The sequence below is a fragment of the Cydia pomonella genome, chromosome 19 (assembly GCF_033807575.1).
Source record: "Cydia pomonella isolate Wapato2018A chromosome 19, ilCydPomo1, whole genome shotgun sequence".
Classification (NCBI taxonomy): Eukaryota; Metazoa; Arthropoda; class Insecta; order Lepidoptera; family Tortricidae; genus Cydia; species Cydia pomonella.
In genome coordinates, this window is record NC_084721.1 from 18,178,832 (window position 1) to 18,199,293 (window position 20,462).

The following is a 20,462-nucleotide window of genomic DNA, read 5'->3' on the forward strand; positions in this document are numbered from 1 at the left end:
GGCAGGTCGTCCAAATCGGCCGATACCCAATAATATGTATTAAGATAAATTATTTCACTCGTGTTTCACACCAAGCACAAAATAAAGCAACAGATTCTAATGATTGAAAGAACGTGAACTGCAGTTATTTTTTACACAATTTCAATTTTAATAAATCGAATAAAACAAAAAAAGTAGGCGACTTAACCGTGACGTCACTCGTGCAGTTTTCATATCGAGGGGTGAGTGGTCAAACCCGATAACTCGAGCAAGAGGCTTTTTGAAATCGAAACTATATGCGACATATTTAGAGTTCTAATTTGAATGATAAAATATATTTTTTTCTGGTCGTCTGTAATGGTTGAATTAACATTGCGTATGCCAAACTATAATTGCGTACTTTTCATGGTTCCAACTCAACTATAAGATTCATTTCAATACGCTGTAGTCAACCATAAAAAATTGGCCGCGTTAAGTATAGTAGGAAAGAACCCTTCTCTACTAAACGACCTCATGAAGGAAATGTGATTTTTCGACGTCTTCCACGACGCTTGCATAGAATTTTTGAGCGTATTTTCCGACTGTATGAACAGAAATACGACAATAATAATATTTTATATTTAATTTTCCTTTTTTGATTAGCAGCAATCCTATTCAAGCCATCCATTTCCTGAACAACGTTATTACGTAACTCTTACATCCACTTTAGTTCGGAAAGAAATGTATTTTCATTATTGCGAAAGGTTGTATCGTTTATTATAGGATAAAAATACTACATTGATACGAGAGGCGTTTCCGGAGCCACGCGGAAATACGGACGTCTTGAGCGACAGGGCGTAAAGGGCTTACAGGCCAATTCGATCGCACACTGATATCAGAATGACATATAACTAATGTCATTCAGTTATCGTGCATTTCACTCGTAATTGTCCGTACTATTGGCGCGAGACATACGATAACTAAATAACATGATTCAAATAGAGACTGTGAGTGTTGGAGGGTCTGCCATCTAGTGGCCTGAATGGAAAGTGAGAACAATTCACGCTTCTAAGCAGATGCTGCCCCCTACACTTCACGCTCTATTTCGCAAAATAGTCTGCCATCTAGTGGCTTAAATCTAAGAATGGAAATTTGACATAATCAAAGAGTTTAAAATAGAGGTGGATTGTCAAAGTAAACTTTGTAGCCGCAGTAAATTTACTGCTAATTGCGACACATGATAAAAATTTTAGAATGCCATTTGACTTTGATCCTTATTTTTTAACTGATATGTGTTATATTTGTTAAATATCAAAAAAGTGGCACCATCTAACAGAGCATATAAGCCAAAGGTATGGCGGCATCTTTTCGAGCGATGGCCTGTGCTCTAGTAGATGGGTAGATGGCGCCACTTTGATATTTAACAGAAATTAATACATATAAGGATAAGGATCAGCGTCAAATGGCGTTCTAAAAGTTTTAATCATGTGTCGAAAGATGGCAGTAAATTTACTGTGGCTACAAAGTTTACTTTGATAATCCACCTCTCATTTCAAATTCTGTGTGACATAATGTTTCGCGCCAATGAATACAGGGCTTCTGTGCTGCCGTCTACAGTCATGCACGCTTCCGATATCATTTCGATGTTAGTGTACGTTCAATCAAATTGGGCTGTTATGTTGTTGAGCGACAGGGCATATACGAGTCTTGTGTTAACGTCAAAATATTCGTATGTTATTTCTGATTCTTCCATATGACTTAGGTGTTTTGGCAGCCTGATTTATCGAAATAATAAATCATAAGACTTAATTTATTTATTGTGTTACAAGGTGGTGTGATGTCCTGTAAAAGGAACTTATTTTTGACGATAAAATTATCTTTATAACGGTAGTTAGTATGTAGTAGCAAACTTTGTACAATATAATTCAGCGAAAGGCAAATAATACCTATTTGTTTACCTTTATTGCACGAAAGAAAACATTACATTAAAAAAGCGGCCAAGTGCGAGTCGGACTCGCCCATGAAGGGTTCCGTACATTTATGACGTATTAAAAAAAAAACTACTTACTAGATCTGGTTCAAACCAATTTTCGGTGGAAGTTTGCATGGTAATGTATATCATATATTTTTTTTAGATTTTTCATTCTGTTATTTTAGAAGTTACAGGGGGGAGGGGGACACAATTTTTTTCACTTTGGAAGCGTCTCTCGCGCAAAGTATTCAGCTTAGAAAAAAATGATATTAGAAACCTAAATATCATTTTTGAAGACCTATCCATAGATACCCCACACGTATGGGTTTGACGAAAAAAATTTTATTTTTAAATTTTATGACGTATTAAAAAAAAACTACTTACTAGATCTCGTTCAAACCAATTTTCGGTGGAAGTTTGCATGGTAATGTATATCATATATATTTTTTTGATTTTTCATTCTGTTATTTTAGAAGTTACGGGGGGGGGGGGGGGGACACATTTTACCACTTTGGAAGTGTCTTTCGCGCAAACTATTCAGTTTAAAACAAATATATATTAGAAACCTCAATATCATTTTTAAAGACCTATCCATAGATTAGATACCCCACACGTATGGGTTTGCTGAAAATAGATTTTTTGAGTTTCAGTTCTAAGTATGGGGAACCCCCAAAATTTATTGGTTTTTTTTCTATTTTTGTGTAAAAATCCTAATGCGGTTCATAGAATACATCTACTTACCAATTTTGAACTGTATAGCTCTTATAGTTTCGGTAAAAAGTGGCGGTGACATAATCGGACAGACAGACGGACATGACGAATCTATAAGGGTTCCGTTTTTTGCCATTTGGCTACGGAACCCTAAAAAGGTGTTGCGTTAGGTATTAACGCTACCAACTACGTCTAATAGTAGGAATAATATCAGCGGCAGTATCACATAACACACTAAACAAACACCTACATAATATGGGTAAAACTGACAGCCCCATGTGCAGAGCGTGCATGGAAGACGAGGAAACAACAAAACATATTCACCTAGACTGTAACGGGTAGGAAGAATACAGGAGCAAATACCTTGGGAATCCGTGCACACTAAAGAACTTGCTAGGTTTCAAGGACGAGCTGGAGTGGTTAGAGTAACGTTACCTCGTTTCACGCACAATAGGCATAAAGGTTGTCGACTTGCGGAAAATACCCAGCACTACTAACTAACTAGGTATCGACGGCAGAGGACTCTATTGTTGATTATCTCTCTGTACCTTTATTCATATTTACTCCATTCATGCCTCAAGTAACATCTATCGAAATCTGACATACGAGTACATACCTACATGAAGTTGGGGAGGAATTTATGCATCCATTCAGACGGGGAACGCTGGCATATTCCTCAGAGGCATAGCATTTCATACACGTATATACTCGAAGTATGTTATTCCTAAATTAAAGCTACAATTGATAATTGATATAGTAGTCCGTGCTTGTAGGCATTCAAATTAGGTAGAAATAGGTACAATTTTAGATCCGAATGTAGAAATGAATGTGTTTTCAATGTTGAAACATTTCTAACACTGATTTAAACTTTCACGATTTTTATTCATTATTATTTAGGTACTAAAACGGGACTTAATAGCGTACAATTAAGTTTTAAAACCTTCGACGTTTTGAGAATGCGTTGTTCCCGTGGTCTCCAAGAAGTCTGTCCTCTAAAACGTAATTTTGCGCAATTAAATCCCGTTTTAGTAAATAATAACATTTCCAACAGTAAAAGTAGAAGCCATTGGAGAGTCAGTTCGATTGTTGTAATTTGATTGCGAGTTTTTTTTTTAATTTTTGAAGGAGTTCAAGGAGAAATACTACTAGGTTTATACATAATAAAGTGGAATATAAATTATTATACGAAAGAAAAAGTGGTGCTTGGGCACTGGGCCTGGAATCGAACCAGCATCCTCTGTATTCGCGGCAGATGGCTAAAATGCAAGGCAAGGCCGATACAGACGAACTGCAACCCGACTGCGATTTGTATGGGAACTGCACGCCGACGTTGCAGTTGGCGTGCAGTCGGTACCGGCCCTACGTTGCACGCTGGTTCAATTCCAATTTCTAGCATTTAAAAAAAAATTATTATACCCGATGTAATCTGTTTTTTATAATTTTGTTTCACAATTAACTATCGCGGTAACAAAAAACACTAAAACCAAATAAGTTTACTTAACTACCTTTTTATCAAACTTTTTATTTTATTTGACATAATTTTTCTCAGCTACGACATCCGCGGCCGCACCGCCAACCAACCGAAGCTCTGGTCGTCCCCCTCGGTGTTCGGGAACCGCGCGTACTTCAGGGCGAGCGCGACGCCGGCGGTGCTGATGGTCGACAACGTCATAGCGGTGGACGCGGGACTGTATCGATGCAGGGTGGACTTCAAAAACTCACCCACCAGGAACCTGAAAGTTAACTTCACTGTTATTAGTAAGTATTTATCATCAATCATTACTTTGGCGTTTTGCCAAGACTTGATATAGAATCTCGACAAGGTATTGGTACAGATACCATTTCTAGCGACAAGTCCACCTTCCAAGTAGAAACTAAGCCCTATGGGAATTAGACTGCCTTTCACTGACGTTCTTTTTCTTTGCACTGAGGCGAAGTTAAGAGCAGGTGAGCGAAGGCATCCGGGAATCAACCAATCTTCGAGCAACACCAGCTTCCGATACGTTGGAAGGGAAGAGCCCAAGCAATATATTACCGTACAAATCGTTCTGTACACACGCGCACTTCTTACTACATACAAAAGCCAATCTGTAATAACGACACAAATACCTACATAGAAAATGACACACGTCAAAGACAAATCTTGCTCACCTCGATCTCTTTTTGTAAACGGACGAGACACAACACGCACCCCGCAATTCCCAGTTGGTCGTGTGCTTTTGCAGAGGGGAAATTGTGTCAAAGCCGACTCATTTCCCGGTGTTGCTCGATGAACACAGCTATCGACGCTGGGTTGTAGCCCTGTAGGGAGTATTTAAAGAATTCACCTAAAAGGAATCAAAGTTAACTTGCGCAAGTTTTACGAACTACTCGCACTTGGTTTGCGCAACGTTTTGCGCACTTAGTACTAGGGACACTTCGTCGACACACAACACTCACTATGTTTGGTTTTTCAACTGGCGATATTCGTTTTTGGTTACATTTACTAATGACTGGATTCCATTTGGATGAAATGTGGGCATTTCCGTCCTCTAACCGTCGGAGGAAATTTTAAAACTTAATTATAAGTTATACCTAAGTACGTGATTAATTTCCGTTTTTGTAGATAATAATATGTAAAGATCGTGAACGTTAACTGTAAAAAAAAATCACTTGAAATCTCACAGTTAACGTTTAAACAACAACCTAGAAATGAAAAGAACTGAATTTCAATTGAATTCCACGAAGCTGCTGTTTGTTAGAAATAATGTTTATCCTTTATTCATTTGCAGCATCTGCCTTTAATTACACTACATATTCTGAGAAAACGAGACTTGGTAACTCTATACTTCTTTGAATATTCATAATATTTTTATTTTTTCAATCTCTCAATACAGTCCGTTTTTTTGCGAATAACATATTTTTAAACGAGAACCATATTGCAGATTGATTTTGTTTATTACACTTAATCGGTTTCACTCCCTATATTTGATTCAATCTTGTAAAAAAGGCATCTTTTTTTTTGGGAATGTAGCTCGCTTCAGATTACAATAATTATATCTATGGTTAGAAGCAAGCACTACACACTTCGGACACAGCCTCACCAGCACGCCGCACACGCCAGCTAAGCTACCGGTCGCCTTCACCGCGGCCCCGAAACCTGGCCCCGCTCAAACGGTATCACCAGGCTAGGGGTCGTGGGGTTGGATAACGTTCGGTAGCGAAGAGCTGGCCCACACCAGTCACACACACCGTCCCCCAAATGACGGCCATTTGACTTCCCCACCGGTCGGTGGGGAGCGACCCGCGACAGCCGCCGCAGCCGAAAGGCGGTGGCGGCCCCTCATACCCCCCTGACGGGGGGTATCGACATACATCCAGTCCAGTCTATGGTTAGAAAGACTTATCCTTGCTATTTTGTTGCAGTACCTCCAAATCGGCCCACGATATACGACTCCAAAAGAAGAGATAGAACGAAGCTAGTGGAGCCGTACAATGAAGGATCAAATGTGCAGCTAACCTGTGAAGTAGAAGGAGGTAACTTAGTAATAAAATATTGAATACATACTCGACAGTTAATACTAATAGTTATAATTTATGTACACACACACCAAAATTTGTTAGAACAAATTTGTTATGTGTGAAAATATTATTTTAGCTTAACAATAACGTCGATCTTCTTCTTCTTCCTCGCGTTGTCCCGGCATTTTTCCCATGGCTCATGGGAGCCTGGGGTCCGTATGGCAACTAACCCCTAGAATTGGCGTAGGCTTTAGTTTTTACGAAAGCGACTACCATCTGAGCTTCCAAACCAGAGAGTAAACTAGGCCATGTTGGGATTAGTCCGGTTTGTTCACCATATAATAATAACGTCGATAACGATTAAATAATGTCATTCAAATAACGAACATTTCTAGTATCTAGTAACGAACATACAATACAATACAAATACTCTTTATTGCACACCTCAATACAGAAACAGTACAAATAATACAACACATAAAGAAGAGGTAAACCACAGGCGGTCTTATCGCTAAAAAGTGATCTCTTCCAGACAACCTTTAGGTAGAGAAAAAAAAAATGTTATGTCAGTAGGTGTTCCAGATGCAAAAAAAGAAGTCTAGCACAAAATAAACACAAAACAAAACAATATATCATATACAAATATAAATAAAATAGATATATAAATACAACATATAGTATATCGTCGAAATCACGTTTTATTCGAAATGAATTATCAATTGCAAACAGTGTGATTAAATGCTGCAACGGGGGTTGTAACATGCGGTTCCTGAACACATCATAGAGCTTATAATATGTGTGTAGATAAATCAGTGTATGTAAATATACATTATTAAGCATTAAAACATTCGTGTGATGTTTTGATGAAACGAGCTGAAAGCGAAAAAAGAAACGCGCTTTTATTATGTAGCAGTCACATATGTAGCTGTCGCTGGGGGGTGAAAACCTAGACTCAGTGTCAAAGTTTGTGTACCTGGGGAGCGCACTATCCTGTAAGGGTGGAGCGGATGAAGACATCGACAACAGGATAAAGAAGGCGAAGGCTGCGTTCGCTCAGTTAAAGGCTGTTTGGGAGTCGAATGTGCTCAGGCGACGAGTTAAACTTTCCCTCTTCGAATCCATTGTGAAATCTGTGTTGCTTTTTGGCTGCGAAACGTGACTAAAGGCCTAACTAATAAACTCCAGGTCTTCGTCAACAAGTCCCTCAGGTCGATCCTTTACGTTTTCTGGCCAAAAACCATTCGAAATGAAGACCTATGGAGTATATGTCGGCAAACACCCATTGACGAAGAAATTGCGACACGGAAATGGAGATGGATAGGACATACTATTCGAAGAGGGGAAACGAATAATGCTACCATAGCTGTCGCGTGGAAACCGCCGGACGGAAGCCGTGGCTCCGGGCGTCCTGTACACTCTTGGAAACGGTCCGTCCTAAGAGAGCTACGAGCGGTCGGGTTGAGCTGGAGCGAGGCCAGAAGACGAGCTGAAGATAGGAAGGCGTGGCGTGAGCTTGTGAAGGCCCTTTGCACCTCTGGGGTGCTTTAGGACAACAACAACCAGAACAGTCACATAAACTACTAGCTATTATTTAACATGTAATGTTGACGACCGGTCTGGCCTTGTTGGTAGTGACCCTGCCTATGAAGCCGATGGTCCAGGGTTCAAATCCTGGTAAGGGCATTTATTCGTGTGATGAGCATGGTTATTTGTTCCTGAGTCATGGGTGTTTTCTATGTATTTAAGTATTTATAAATATTTATATATTATATATATCGTTGTCTAAGTACCCTCAACACAAGCCTTATTGAGCTTACTGTGGGACTTAGTCAATTTGTGTAATAATGTCCTATAATATTTATTTATTTATTTATTATTTAATGTTATGTCCGGGTCAAATCTCGCAAGCTGAATTAGACCCACATCCCATTATTCGCTTGAGTTCAAACTTCACACACGTATCTATGTTGGGTGACAATCCAATTATTGTACCATCGTGCTGACCTGATGATGGACAGGAGGTGGCGATAGGAACTGAAATAATAATGTAACTTAATTGTGTTTGATTTTATTGTAATTGTCTCGACGAGTATTAGTTGCCTGTTGAAAGAAAAGTACATTATTATAACCTTTATTCATTTAATATCTTAGGTTAGGATTTTTTATAATATGGATATAAAAGTAAAATATAAAAACACTTACAAAACAATACAAAAAATATAAACACATTATAAAAAACCTAACCTAGGGTGCCGCCAGCAGCGGGACAGGGCCCAAGCTGCCGGTGGTCAGGGCCGCAGAGAGAGGAACCGACGTACTATACGCGCCGTGTCCAAAATTACTGCCTTCTGCATCTGACCCTTGATCCAGCCACCTAGCGAGAGTCTCTCTAGGTGTTGGTCGAGACTCTTCGCTATGAGACCGTTCGCTGACACGACTATCGGAACAATGATCGTCGAGTCAATATCCCACATGGCAGTAATCTCGTGAGCCAAGTCTAGGTACTTACTGGACTTGTCCTTCTCGGCTTTCACGAGATTCTCGTCATGGGGGATGGTGACGTCGACGAGCACTATTATTATAACTATTTAGTTACCTACCCGCAAGGCTTTTCGGCTCCGAGACGGCAATGGTGCCAACTAAATAGACTTTGCACTGAAAGCGGGCGATCCGGAGAATTTATGTTTAAACGTGGGTGGGGAGATACACGGAAGTGCGACTGTGGAGCACCTGTACAGTCCATTTACCACATTGTCCATGAGTGTCCAAAAAGAAAGTACAAAGGAGGATCTGGAATTACTTAAGCTAAGCGAAAACGCAGCCCATTGGGTGAAGACCTTAGATATTAATTTGTAAATTTTTAAAGCGGCCAAGAATTGAAATATGCCATACGACTAAATAAATAAACTATTTAGTTGAACCTATTGGTAGGTACGTATTTATTTAATTGTAATTTGTAATCTTATTCCTGTAACGTATTCGTGCACTACCTACCTGTTTTTAAAGCTTTCGGTTTTTTATATCCTGCTACCCTAAGGTTGTCTAGAAGAGATCGCTCACAGCGATAAGACCGCCTGTTTCTACCTTTATTTACATTGTAAATATGTTATTGAATTTGTCTTTTGCGGTGTAATAATAGTTATTTGTTTTACAAGGGGTCAAAGTTGTTGTTTAACCGCTCGTGCTAATATTGATACCCGAGCAAGCGAAAGATTCCAAAATTGAATCACAAGCGTAGCGAGTACTCCGAGAGGTAGAATCTTGAGCGCTGCGAGGGTTTCAAGGCGCCAGGGTTAAACAAACTTTGCCTCCGAAACACAAAATTTTTCACCACACCAACGCGAGAAAATTACTAAATATGAAATACCAAAAAAATGAAACTAAATCAAATTTAAATTAACGTAAATATTTTTCATTCAAAATCATCATTTAAAAGAATAGGGTCAATCACTGACCAGCTTTGTACAAAGCACTACCACATGATATTGTAATATTATAAACGGAAGGTACAACAGTCCTATAGAAAGCATTCACAAAGGAAAATATCCCTAATATTCGAGCTAGTAACAAAGCAACGCATGCGGACCTTAACGAGACGTATTTGTGATAATGTTACTGCAGCGGAACACGCAATCTTCCGGGTTTCTTTATAGACGTCAATTGGATTTGATATGTGCCTTATTTTTTATATGTATGTATAAATTCTTTTTTCTCCTCATCGACTGTAATAGTTGAATTAAAATTTCGTATACCAAGCTATAATTGTGTACTTTTCGTGTATGAGCGTTGTAGTAAAAAAAAAAACCAGTCATGTGCCGCCGCGCTCCCATAGAAAAGACTAAAAGGGCGCGGGCGCGGGGCGGCGCGCGTTTATGTTTACTGAGATACTTATCAATTTTCATTAATTATTTAGGATTTATATTAAAAAAGTATTATTTTAGATGACTCGTAGAAAAAGTATTGTATACAATAGTGATGTAATCAAGCTTTTCAATCTCGTAACTTACTTAGGCAACTCAGAAAACTTCGTTGCCTTAACACGGTACTCGACCGAAAAGCTCTCGATTGTATGAAAAACTATTTCAACACACTTGATATGATATTTAAAGGAATTTCATACAGCCTTACACACCTAGGTCTGTAAAGCAACCTTCTTTTTTTTTATACGTCAAATAGTAACACAACGTTCAACCATCAAATAGTAGTAGTTTCGTAATTTGTTTTTAGATAAGTATGTAGTAAAGCAAATTGACAGCAATAAAATATAAATATATTTCATTGCAAGTTTGAGAAAAGCCCTATACAAATCTCAGTGAGAAACGTGGTTGCCGGCTACGTTACATCCCTAATATAATTATCTACTTGACCTGCAACCCTTTGTTTCTCGGCCTATATAGTATATGTACTATTAGAGCTATTCATCAAAGAATCAGGAATGGAATATTATAGGAATTTTGAATCAGGAATGGAATATTACCTATAGCCCTTCTGAAGTAGGAGGGATTTCAGTATTTAATTAAATCCCAGAGGAGTTTCGATTGTTTTAATACGGGCGTATTCTATCACAAAGTTTCGGTAACAACAGCCTAACACGTGTAACGGAGAACAATTTTTTTATTGATGTTTCGGTAACTCTAGGAACCGAATTCTGATTTAACGAATTGTTATAGTTTTGATGTAGTTTTGACACGACCTTGAAAATAGCTCACGCGTTGATTCATCTGAAATGAAAAGACAGTCGTGTGCGAGATGCACGCCAGTCACCAAGACAATCGTCAAGATCTTTCGTATCAAAACCAGTTCTAAACCGCGATAAACTGTTAAATTATGGTGGTCCCACAGTGGCTATTATATAACATTATACACCGTGTTTTTATTGAATTCTATGAAACTAAATGGCATAGTTAATTTACAAAAAAAATGTCGATACTTTCTTCTTTTCCTTAATAAATAATAATTAAATGTTGCATATAGCATTGTTGTGACACGGGCATTAAATTAGACTCGACCGTTTGAAAACTGTGACATATGAATGTCATTTCGAACATCGATCGTCCGAGATAGTACTTACGTTTAGTAGCAAATGTATGAACGCTTACTAAACACTAATCAATATGTAAACAGGATCTAAGACTAGTATACTCGCTCGTAAGGGTCTTATCAGATTAAAATAAATTATTGATTATATCCGAAATTAAGTTAATTAGAACACCGGTGTCTTTGACAAAGTTACTTAATTTATGCTCAATAAGTGGATACCATTGTAATTAACGAAAAAAAAATACGGTGTATATGTACCACCTTGGAAAGGAACCGCATGATATTAGTTGATAGTGTTTTTTTTATACTACGTCGGTGGCATTCAAGCATACGGTCCGCCTGGTAGTAAGCAGTCTCCGTAGCCTATGTACGCCTGCAACTCCAGGGGAGTTACATGCGCGGTGCCGACCCTAACCCCCCCCCCCCCCCTCGTTGAGCTGCTGCATCTGTTTTGCTGAATCTGTTTCAATAAGACCCCTGAAACATATTGACACTCCTTCAGTTCTCTGCTTCATTTATTAGTCACAGTCAATCTAACGCTTGTCTGTTTGTTTAGTAATTCTAGCTCAAACCTAATACCTAGGTAATCTAGACAGACTAGACTGATTGATCCGCATTAGTTAGCTGCCATTTATTAGTGCACGCTAAAATTAGTCTAAAGTTTGTCTTAGATGAAGTTTCGAGATAGTTAAGTGAAATGGATTGAAGTTCGGAGAGAAAAGTTTGCATTTAAGATGGCAAGAAATGCGTGCTTCACAATTTGATGTAATTTTGAGTTCACTTGTAGTGTGTCTATTCGCTTTCATTACAGAAATGGTGTGCTCATTATGCCCGCAGTGTTCTCGAACTTTCGGTAACAAGATCGGCTACGTCAGTCACTTGCGAGCACACCAGAGGGCTGCTCTACACGATGGCCCAGTCTAAGGGACGCAGCTATGCGGTGAAATGATATAGCAATATCATTAGCTCCCTCTAACGCATAAATTGACGACCGGTTTGGCCTAGTGGGTAGTGACCCTGCCTACGAAGCTGATGGTCCCGGGTTCAAATCCTGGTAAGGGCATTTATTCGTGTGATGAGCATGGATATTTGTTCCTGAGTCATGGGTGTTTTCTACGTATTTAAGTATTTATAAATATTTATATATTATATATATCGTTGTCTAAGTACCCTCAACACAAGCCTTATTGAGCATACTGTGGGACTTAGTTATTTTATTTAATCGTATGGCGATATTGTCAAATAGGCAAAGATACATAAAAGATTATAAGGCAACATCCAGGTTATGCAGCCACTGCACAGTTTCGGGCGTCAGTTTGACGAGATCATCTGGTTTCCCCGGGTAGGCGCGGAGAGGACATCTCCGAATGATGTGCTCCATAGTTTGGTCTTCGATGCCACAATCACACAGCGCGGAGTCGGTCCATCCCCATTTGTGACGGAAAAGTTACATCGTCCGTGTCCAGTTCTGGGACTTAGTCAATTTGTGTAATAATGTCCTATAGGAAAAAAAAATAAAAATAAATTATGCGTTCGGAGCCAAGAGACAGCAACGGAGTTGATAGCAGTCGCCGTGGCTGAATCGGCCGAGGAGTTATTATATCGGTGCCAGAACAGATGTTTGTCTGGATGTGATGTCAAATTGTTGCTTAGGATGGTGTACTATAGCGGGCTTCCAAATAACATTTTCTCCTATACAAACACATTTTTCTCGTATTAATGTTGGAAAACTATATTCAATATTAAATAAAAACAACAGCTTTGTTAGCTGTTTAAAAATTCATCAATTGTTTTTGGGTGAATCAACTAGAACACTCTTCTTCTTCTTCAACCCAGCGTTTTCCCGGCCTAGCGCCAGGGTGCGCTTTCCTACTTAATCTTCTCCACTTTGCCCGGCCTTCAGCATCCTCAGATGTGAGATTATTCTCTTCCATGTCCGCTCTCACGACCTCCAGCCAGCGCTTCTTAGGCCTACCGCGGCCGCGTGATCTAGGGCCTTGGACAGTGAGGTTGAGGCATCTATTTCCGACGTAGTCTACTGGTCTGCGGCTTATATGGCCATACCATCGGAGGCGACTTTCCTGCAGCTTCACTGAGCAAAGAAAAATCGTTTTTTCAAAAACCATGTCGACTTTTTTTCTTTTTTGTTTACACAGGCATTATTAGATCCATAAGCATTAAATTAACACATTAAATTAAGAACATGATCAGATAAAACTTACATTTTGTGCCGTAACGCAGCAGTTTTTTTTTTATATATGGGAGCGAACTTTTTCTGCAGAACTTTGAGGGACAAGACAAAGTTGATCAACCCCTTAATTCCATTTTCGGAGATAGCACAAAAAGACCTGTAATTGTTCGATAAATGTTCGACCAGTCTCTGGAAACTTACTAATTCCAGCCGACCCATTAATCTTGCTGACAAGTTGTCATTTCGATGCTAAATTGTATTTAGTGTTGTTGCTGTTATCGCGATCTGGTCTCGACACCTTGTAGCTTTATAACGATCATGGAGGGAATTATACAACGTGTGCCATTGTAATATTTAATGATATTTGACGACCGGTCTTATCTAGTGGGTTTTAATCCTGGTAAGGGCATTTTTATATGATATTCATTCCTGAGTCATGGGTGTTTTCTAAGTATATATATATATACTATCCGTATGTATATTGCTGCCTAGTACCCCTAGTACAGTCAGCATCAAAAGTAGCGGATCAAATAACGTTTCATAAGTATCTAACATTCTGTAACAGCTTAACAAAAAATGATGTCTTTAAAATAGAACAACAAAGAGTATAAAAGATATACTTTTGAGCGTGAATTTTAGAAATTTATCTATATTTGGAAAAGTTTTCCGGAATATCAGATACTTTTAGCGCGTTGTTTCATCCGCTTTTTTTTTTTTTTTTTCATACCACGACGGTGGCAAACAAGCATATGGCCCGCTTGATGGTAAGCAGTCACCGTAGCATATGGACGCCTGCAACACCAGAGGCATTACATGCGCGTTGCCGACCCTTTAAAAACCTGTACACTCCTTTTTTGAAGAACCGCTTCTATTAATGCTGACCGTACAAGCTTTGCTTAGTTTGGGGCTAAGTTTGATTTGTGTAAGATTTTCCCCAAATATTTATTTTTATTTATATTTATATGAACAGAAATGTAACGGTAGTTCATTAAACCCAATAGTAATAAATACAAACTATCTAATATTTAAATAATATTTAATGTGTTTAGATGAAATAAAAAAAACCGGACAAGTGCGAGTCGGACTCGCCCACCGAGAGTTCCGTACTTTTTTATATATTTTTTTATATAGCGGCAACAGAAATACATCATCTGTGAAGATTTCAACTGTCTAGCTATCACGGTTCATAAGATACAGCGAAGTCTTAGTAATAGGGTCCCGTTTTACCCTTTGGGTACGGAACCCTAAAAACAGTAGGTATTGGCCAATGAATATCTATTCTCGTAAGGCCCTATGTGCATTATAATGTACACAATAATGAAATGTATTACGAGTTATGTAAGTATTGGGTTATAGTTAAACCTCAAAACTCTAGCTTTATGCCATGTAGGTAATTATTGACCGAAGCGTAGCGTAGGTCTACGTTTTGACTCGCGCAATCTGCTTTCGTATGTCCGGATGTTCTCCTCTACAGGTCGCAATTCTCAACCGATTCGCGTGAAATTTTGTGACCATATTCTATGATCAAATAGAATTTTTTTGTCGATCCAGTTTTTGGAATTTTTTCAAAATGGCATAGTCATGGTACGTCGCGCCTAAATAAATAGCCGTATCGATATCATAAGTTTCCTCCTTGTGAGACATGGTTACAGAGTGATTTGCGAAAAACTCAGATATTTTAGAACGCTGGTTTAGGGGGTATTTAGATATTTAGGTTTTACTCGAGAATAAGTAGCCTAATTTCACCGTGTCACATATATCCAATCGTGGCTCAATTGGAATACACTAGCTTTACAATCATGAGGTTCCGGGCTCAAATCCCGGACAATTAAATCTTTTTTGTTTTTTTTTTGCACTTTAATTTCCTATTTTTTATTAACTAAGCTTTGTAAGAGGGAGACAGAAGAGGACCCTGGATCTATTCCCTGAATTGTAACATTTTGTATTTTTTTGTATTTAAATTTCGTATTGTTGATCAAGCGAGCAAAGCGTATTCGTTTCAGTTTTATTGTCTGAACTTTTTTTTACAGCCGTTAAAGTTCAAGGAGACGGACAGTTGCCCAGGCGAAAACGGGTTCATGTAAAAAAAAATCTGAGCAGTTTTTGCATTAAGATTAATTTATCAACTTTGGCTTTGCTATAGATACGTAGTTGTAGATTTGAATATTGATATTATACTAGGACTAGAAGTTTAAACGTAAGTAAATGTATGTTATATTGCTTTAATTAAAGAAAATTATATATCATAGCTCAAAGAGGGAAACGGTTTTCTAACATATTTCCTGCGTGCAGTCGCCGCAGAAAGTTTCGGTACGGTTCGTGGCATTCTTTTAGAAAATTTTGGTGCATATAGATTACTAAGAGCCAGCGATGCTTGCTATAATCTTGTCTACAAAAATTCAGGCCACAAATTTGCAGGACCACAGTGTTCCGAAGATTTATTATAAATCTTCTGTTGATATTTTAGTCAAGGTATTCGATGTAGCAAAATGATGTTTTAGCGGATTAAATTGCCAAATCCTATAGAGATAAACCACTAGGTACATAGTGAAGCTCTGATGGCCCTTCTTCTGCCGACGAAGATGGAGGTGGTTCTACTTTTACCATTCAGGGGATGACCGACTAACTGTGGGCGTTTGGAAACGGGAAAGGGAGTATTTTCTCTTTCCTTCCCATTTTGTAGGCGTTGGCAAAGAGAATTTGAAATGGAGGTGGACTGTCAAACAAAATTTTGTTGCTACAGTAAAATTGCTGCTATATCTTTCGACACATGATAAAAATTGTAGAAAGCCATTTGACTTTCCTTTCCTTGATGATCTTTTTGATCCTTATTCGTTTACTAATATATGATAAAATTGTTAAAGACCTAAAAGTGGCGCCATCTAATAGATAAAAGGCCAAATGTTTGACAGCATCGTTTCGAGCAATGGCACCATAACGTTCCAAAAGTTTTAATCATGTGTCCAAAGATGGCAGTAAATTTACGTTTCTACAAAGTTTTTATATATAATAATTAATGAAAATTCCTTTTCCGTGCTGACTCTTTAAATTCTGATATACGAAAAAGTATTTATAAAAAATTAAGAGCAATTAACATAACAATAAATGAAACAATACTGCTATACAAAATAGTATGAAAATAAATTGACCCATCAATAATTCTGCTTTGGAAATATCTTTAAGGGCTCTTTATTCGTTTTATTTATTATTTATAAGTATGCTAAAAAAAATGGCGATCGTTTTTTTTTGTTTTGGGTAACTTTGCATTTTTTTATTTGTATGAGGATATTGCAAATTACAAAATCATAGCGACCACCTAATCATTCGCAAATGAGTTCATATTTGGCACATAGATTACTGTTCTATAAAAATCCTTTCAACTTTTTTCTACATACAAAGTTGGACCATCCTATTCGATAATTATGTTTTTTTGTCAATTTAGTTTTTATAAATTCTTCTAAACAGCGGAGCCATACATTTATTCAGTTTCAAGGGCTCCTCTACACGATGGCCCAGCGTAGGCCAATCTAAGGGACACAGCTATGCGGTGAAATGAGATAGCAATATCACTTGCTCCCTCTAGCGCAGTGGTTCCTAACCTTGTCAGTTCTGCCACCCCTATGACTAACTAGGGAACCCGATTTTACCCCTACTCCCAATAAATATCAATATTCTTTCTTTCAGGTCTAATTTCTGTTATATTTAATTGAGCTTATTACCTCCGTAAAAGACCAGATATACCACTACGGGGGTAATTACCCCCAAGTTAGGAACCGCTGCTCTAACGCATAAATGCGCCCCTAGGACTTGCCTACGCTGGGCCATCGTGTAGAGGCTATGCTCGCGAGGTCTACAGCTCACAGAGCTACTAGTTTTAGAAATTGTGACAAGAATGAAGGCAGCTTTACAGAAAATGTTTTGAATACATAATTATAAGTTTTAATGCAACATCGATCAATCTGTCCAAAGTTTCGATAACTGTGGATAAAACAATATAACTCCTATCATGTTTACACCAATATACGAAGATTACTATTTTCAACTACTGAAAATTTATGGACCTTGTTCCTTTAAATCAAAGTACAAAATCGAATGAATATTCAAAGGGTACGTAATAACGTACATTTATAATATAAATATTGTTCTTTTTCCCTATCCTTTTGTTCACCGAAACAATACAACAAACTAATCAAGGCTTTGCTTTATTGTGTGCCTAATCTAAGGCGTTTTGTTCTATTTTTATGTGTTCACAGAACAGTTTAGGGAACGAAATATTACAATCTTCACAATAGCCTGCTGTAGTACCATCGACGGCAAGAATAACTAATATAGAGATCCTAAAAAGAATGAAGAAGAAAAAGGAACTACTAGCCACAGTTAAGCGAAGAAAGATTACATATTTTGGACATCTACATATACATAAAAAGTATAAACTGTTGAAAGTTATAATAGAAGGAAAAATAGAGGGAAAATGGGGAAGGGGAAGAAGGAGGATGAACTGGCTCGATAACATCGAAAAATGGACAAACATCAAGGACGCGGCCACGCTAACAAGAATGGCCAAGCATAGAAAAGACTTTGCAAAGGTGGCCGCCGACGCCCGCTAGGGCAAGGCAGCAGAAGAAGAAGACAATATAGCCTAATACAGACAACGATAGACAAGCAAACTCCCCCACAGAGTTTAATTGACTAATAGAAAGGCCACACTGGTGTGTTCCGTTTCGTTTGCGTTGCGTCGACGCAACGCATTAATCTGGCATGTCATAAAAGTATATGTAAAATGACGCAGCGTTGACGCCATGACGCTTGCGACGAAACAACGCGACGCAAAGCAATGCAACGCACCAGTGGGGCCTCACTCTAAAGGTCCGTAAAGGGAGGCATTGGCAACCCCTCTGGTGTTGCGCCAGCTCTGAAGCTTATGTCGAAACAAGTCTTATCGTATCGGTTTTCTCATAGGCATCAAGAATATCACCAACGTTATTATCATAAAAACGTTATATCGCTCACTGCTGAGCTGACTTCTACTCTCCACAATCTTCCGAATGTTGTCCACCTAACGAGTGAACTTATATAACTAACTAACAACTCTTTCACAGGCCGGCCAAGACCCTGGGTGACCTGGTACCTCGAGAACACAGTGATCGACGACTCCTACGAGCAGCGTGGTGACGGCGTGACCGTCAACACGCTGACGTTCCCCAACGTGGGCCGGCAGCACCTGAACGCGCGGCTGGTCTGCCAGGCCGCTAATACCAACTTGGCGCCGCCGCAGACTAAAGTGCTCATATTGGATATCAACTGTGAGTATTCCTCTTTATTACGTATCTTTATCGCAGTCGTGATGAAGCTGATTACCAACGCCATGAACAACAAATTCGGTGGAGTCAGGAAATGACTTCAGATTGCCCGCAATAACACTGAGAGAGAGCGAAAATCAACAATGAATGAGACTACGTATCAAAAGTATTTATTATTCTGTAAAGAAAATCTACATTTTATTTGCAACAACAGTATACAGCCAATCTCTAATAACTAGCCATATGAAAATATACGTTTATTTCTTTGTTAAACAATTAAGAGCGTGAAATATAGTTTTAAACGTGAACTGTACAGATATATTGTAGATGTTTTGAATTGTATCCATTTTATTAAATAATAATTAAAAAAAAAATACATTATAGGACATTACTACACAAATTGACTAAGTCCCACAGTAAGCTCGATAAAAAAATAAAATCAATCAATATAAAGCTTGTGTTGAGGGTACTTAGACAACGATATATTATATATATATATATATATAATATAGAACTATTAATAAATACTTAAATACATAGAAAACACCCATGACTCAGGAACAAATATCCATACTCATCACACGTATAAATAAATGCTCTTACCAGGATTTGATTTTTAGGATTTGGAATTATTATGTAAACATTAATGATGTATGTACATAATATAAATTCATGTAGATTATTTTAGCATAATTGATAGTGTAATTTTATATTACGAGAATAAATATCGAACTCTACTTAAATCTAAAAATAAATATAATCTAAATCTAAATATTATTATATTTGTAAAAGTTTTATAGGATGTCAGATATTTTGGCAGGTTATTTCATCCATTACTATTGATGCTGACTATTTCAACTTCAACTTCAACTTCAACTTCAAAATTTTATTTGCTAAAAATGCACGTACATAATAGATGTTATTGTCAGACATAATCAATGTTGTCTATAATAATCAATATTCTCTTGTAGATTCCGTACCACTTCATTGTCAACGCATTGACAAGGTTGAGTAACAACTCAATGGAATGATACTGAAGTTAATTTATGGTAGTCACCCCGGGCTGACTTTCGCCATTAACCAATTCGTTATACTCGTATCGTTGCTCATTTGAAACATTGCTCAAGTCTATTTAGCGATTTTTATCGACGTAATTGTGCATTTTTAAATACTCGAGTTCTCTTTGCGCTCTAGATTATTTTTGATTCGATCGCTGCCAATTTCTGGCTAATTGGATGATAGCAACGAATTTAATTGAAACTACAAAATAAATGAAAGCTAGTGCAATTAAAATAAAACGTCAGCTAGTAAAATCACACCAATCTGGCTCCTTTACTGCTCGCATTTATACTAAAAGCATGTAATAAGAGCACAACTTCAGTTCTAAGTAAATCATTAAGAAAAGAAGCAAGAATTTTCAAACGTTAAAAGCATGATTTCAAACTACTTCTAAATCTGGGTCACGCGGTACTCGAGAAATAACATCAATTGAGTGTAGAACTGAACAATGGATATTTCACCAAAATTCGTTAAAGGAGTTTTACGCTTCATTATGAATGATTTTGGTCTACTAAATTCGATATCTATATTGATTTAAGAGTATGGTACGGTAGAACTTAGTTTATGGAGGCATTATTACGTTACAACAAATCAAGTTAAGACTTGAATAAGTACCACACAAAGACTACTAAGACTAAATAAATAAATAAATTTAAAATAACGTTCTTACTCAAAAAGCCAAATTTGTGTAATATTTGGGCGAAGTTTGACCTGCTAATAGCTTATAATT

The 20,462-nt window shown here is 37.8% G+C and overlaps 1 protein-coding gene across 2 annotated transcripts in view; it reads left to right on the forward strand.

The window, feature by feature from the left end:
• The window catches only part of LOC133528126 (hemicentin-1), a 569,794-nt gene that overhangs the window by 488,037 nt on the left and 61,295 nt on the right, over nt 1-20,462 (forward strand). For both annotated transcript variants that reach the window (XM_061865357.1, XM_061865358.1), the window contains 3 exons: nt 4,191-4,399; nt 6,047-6,157; nt 18,473-18,676. In XM_061865357.1, coding sequence (XP_061721341.1) covers nt 4,191-4,399; nt 6,047-6,157; nt 18,473-18,676 — 524 coding nt within the window. The remainder of the gene's footprint in view (nt 1-4,190; nt 4,400-6,046; nt 6,158-18,472; nt 18,677-20,462) is intronic.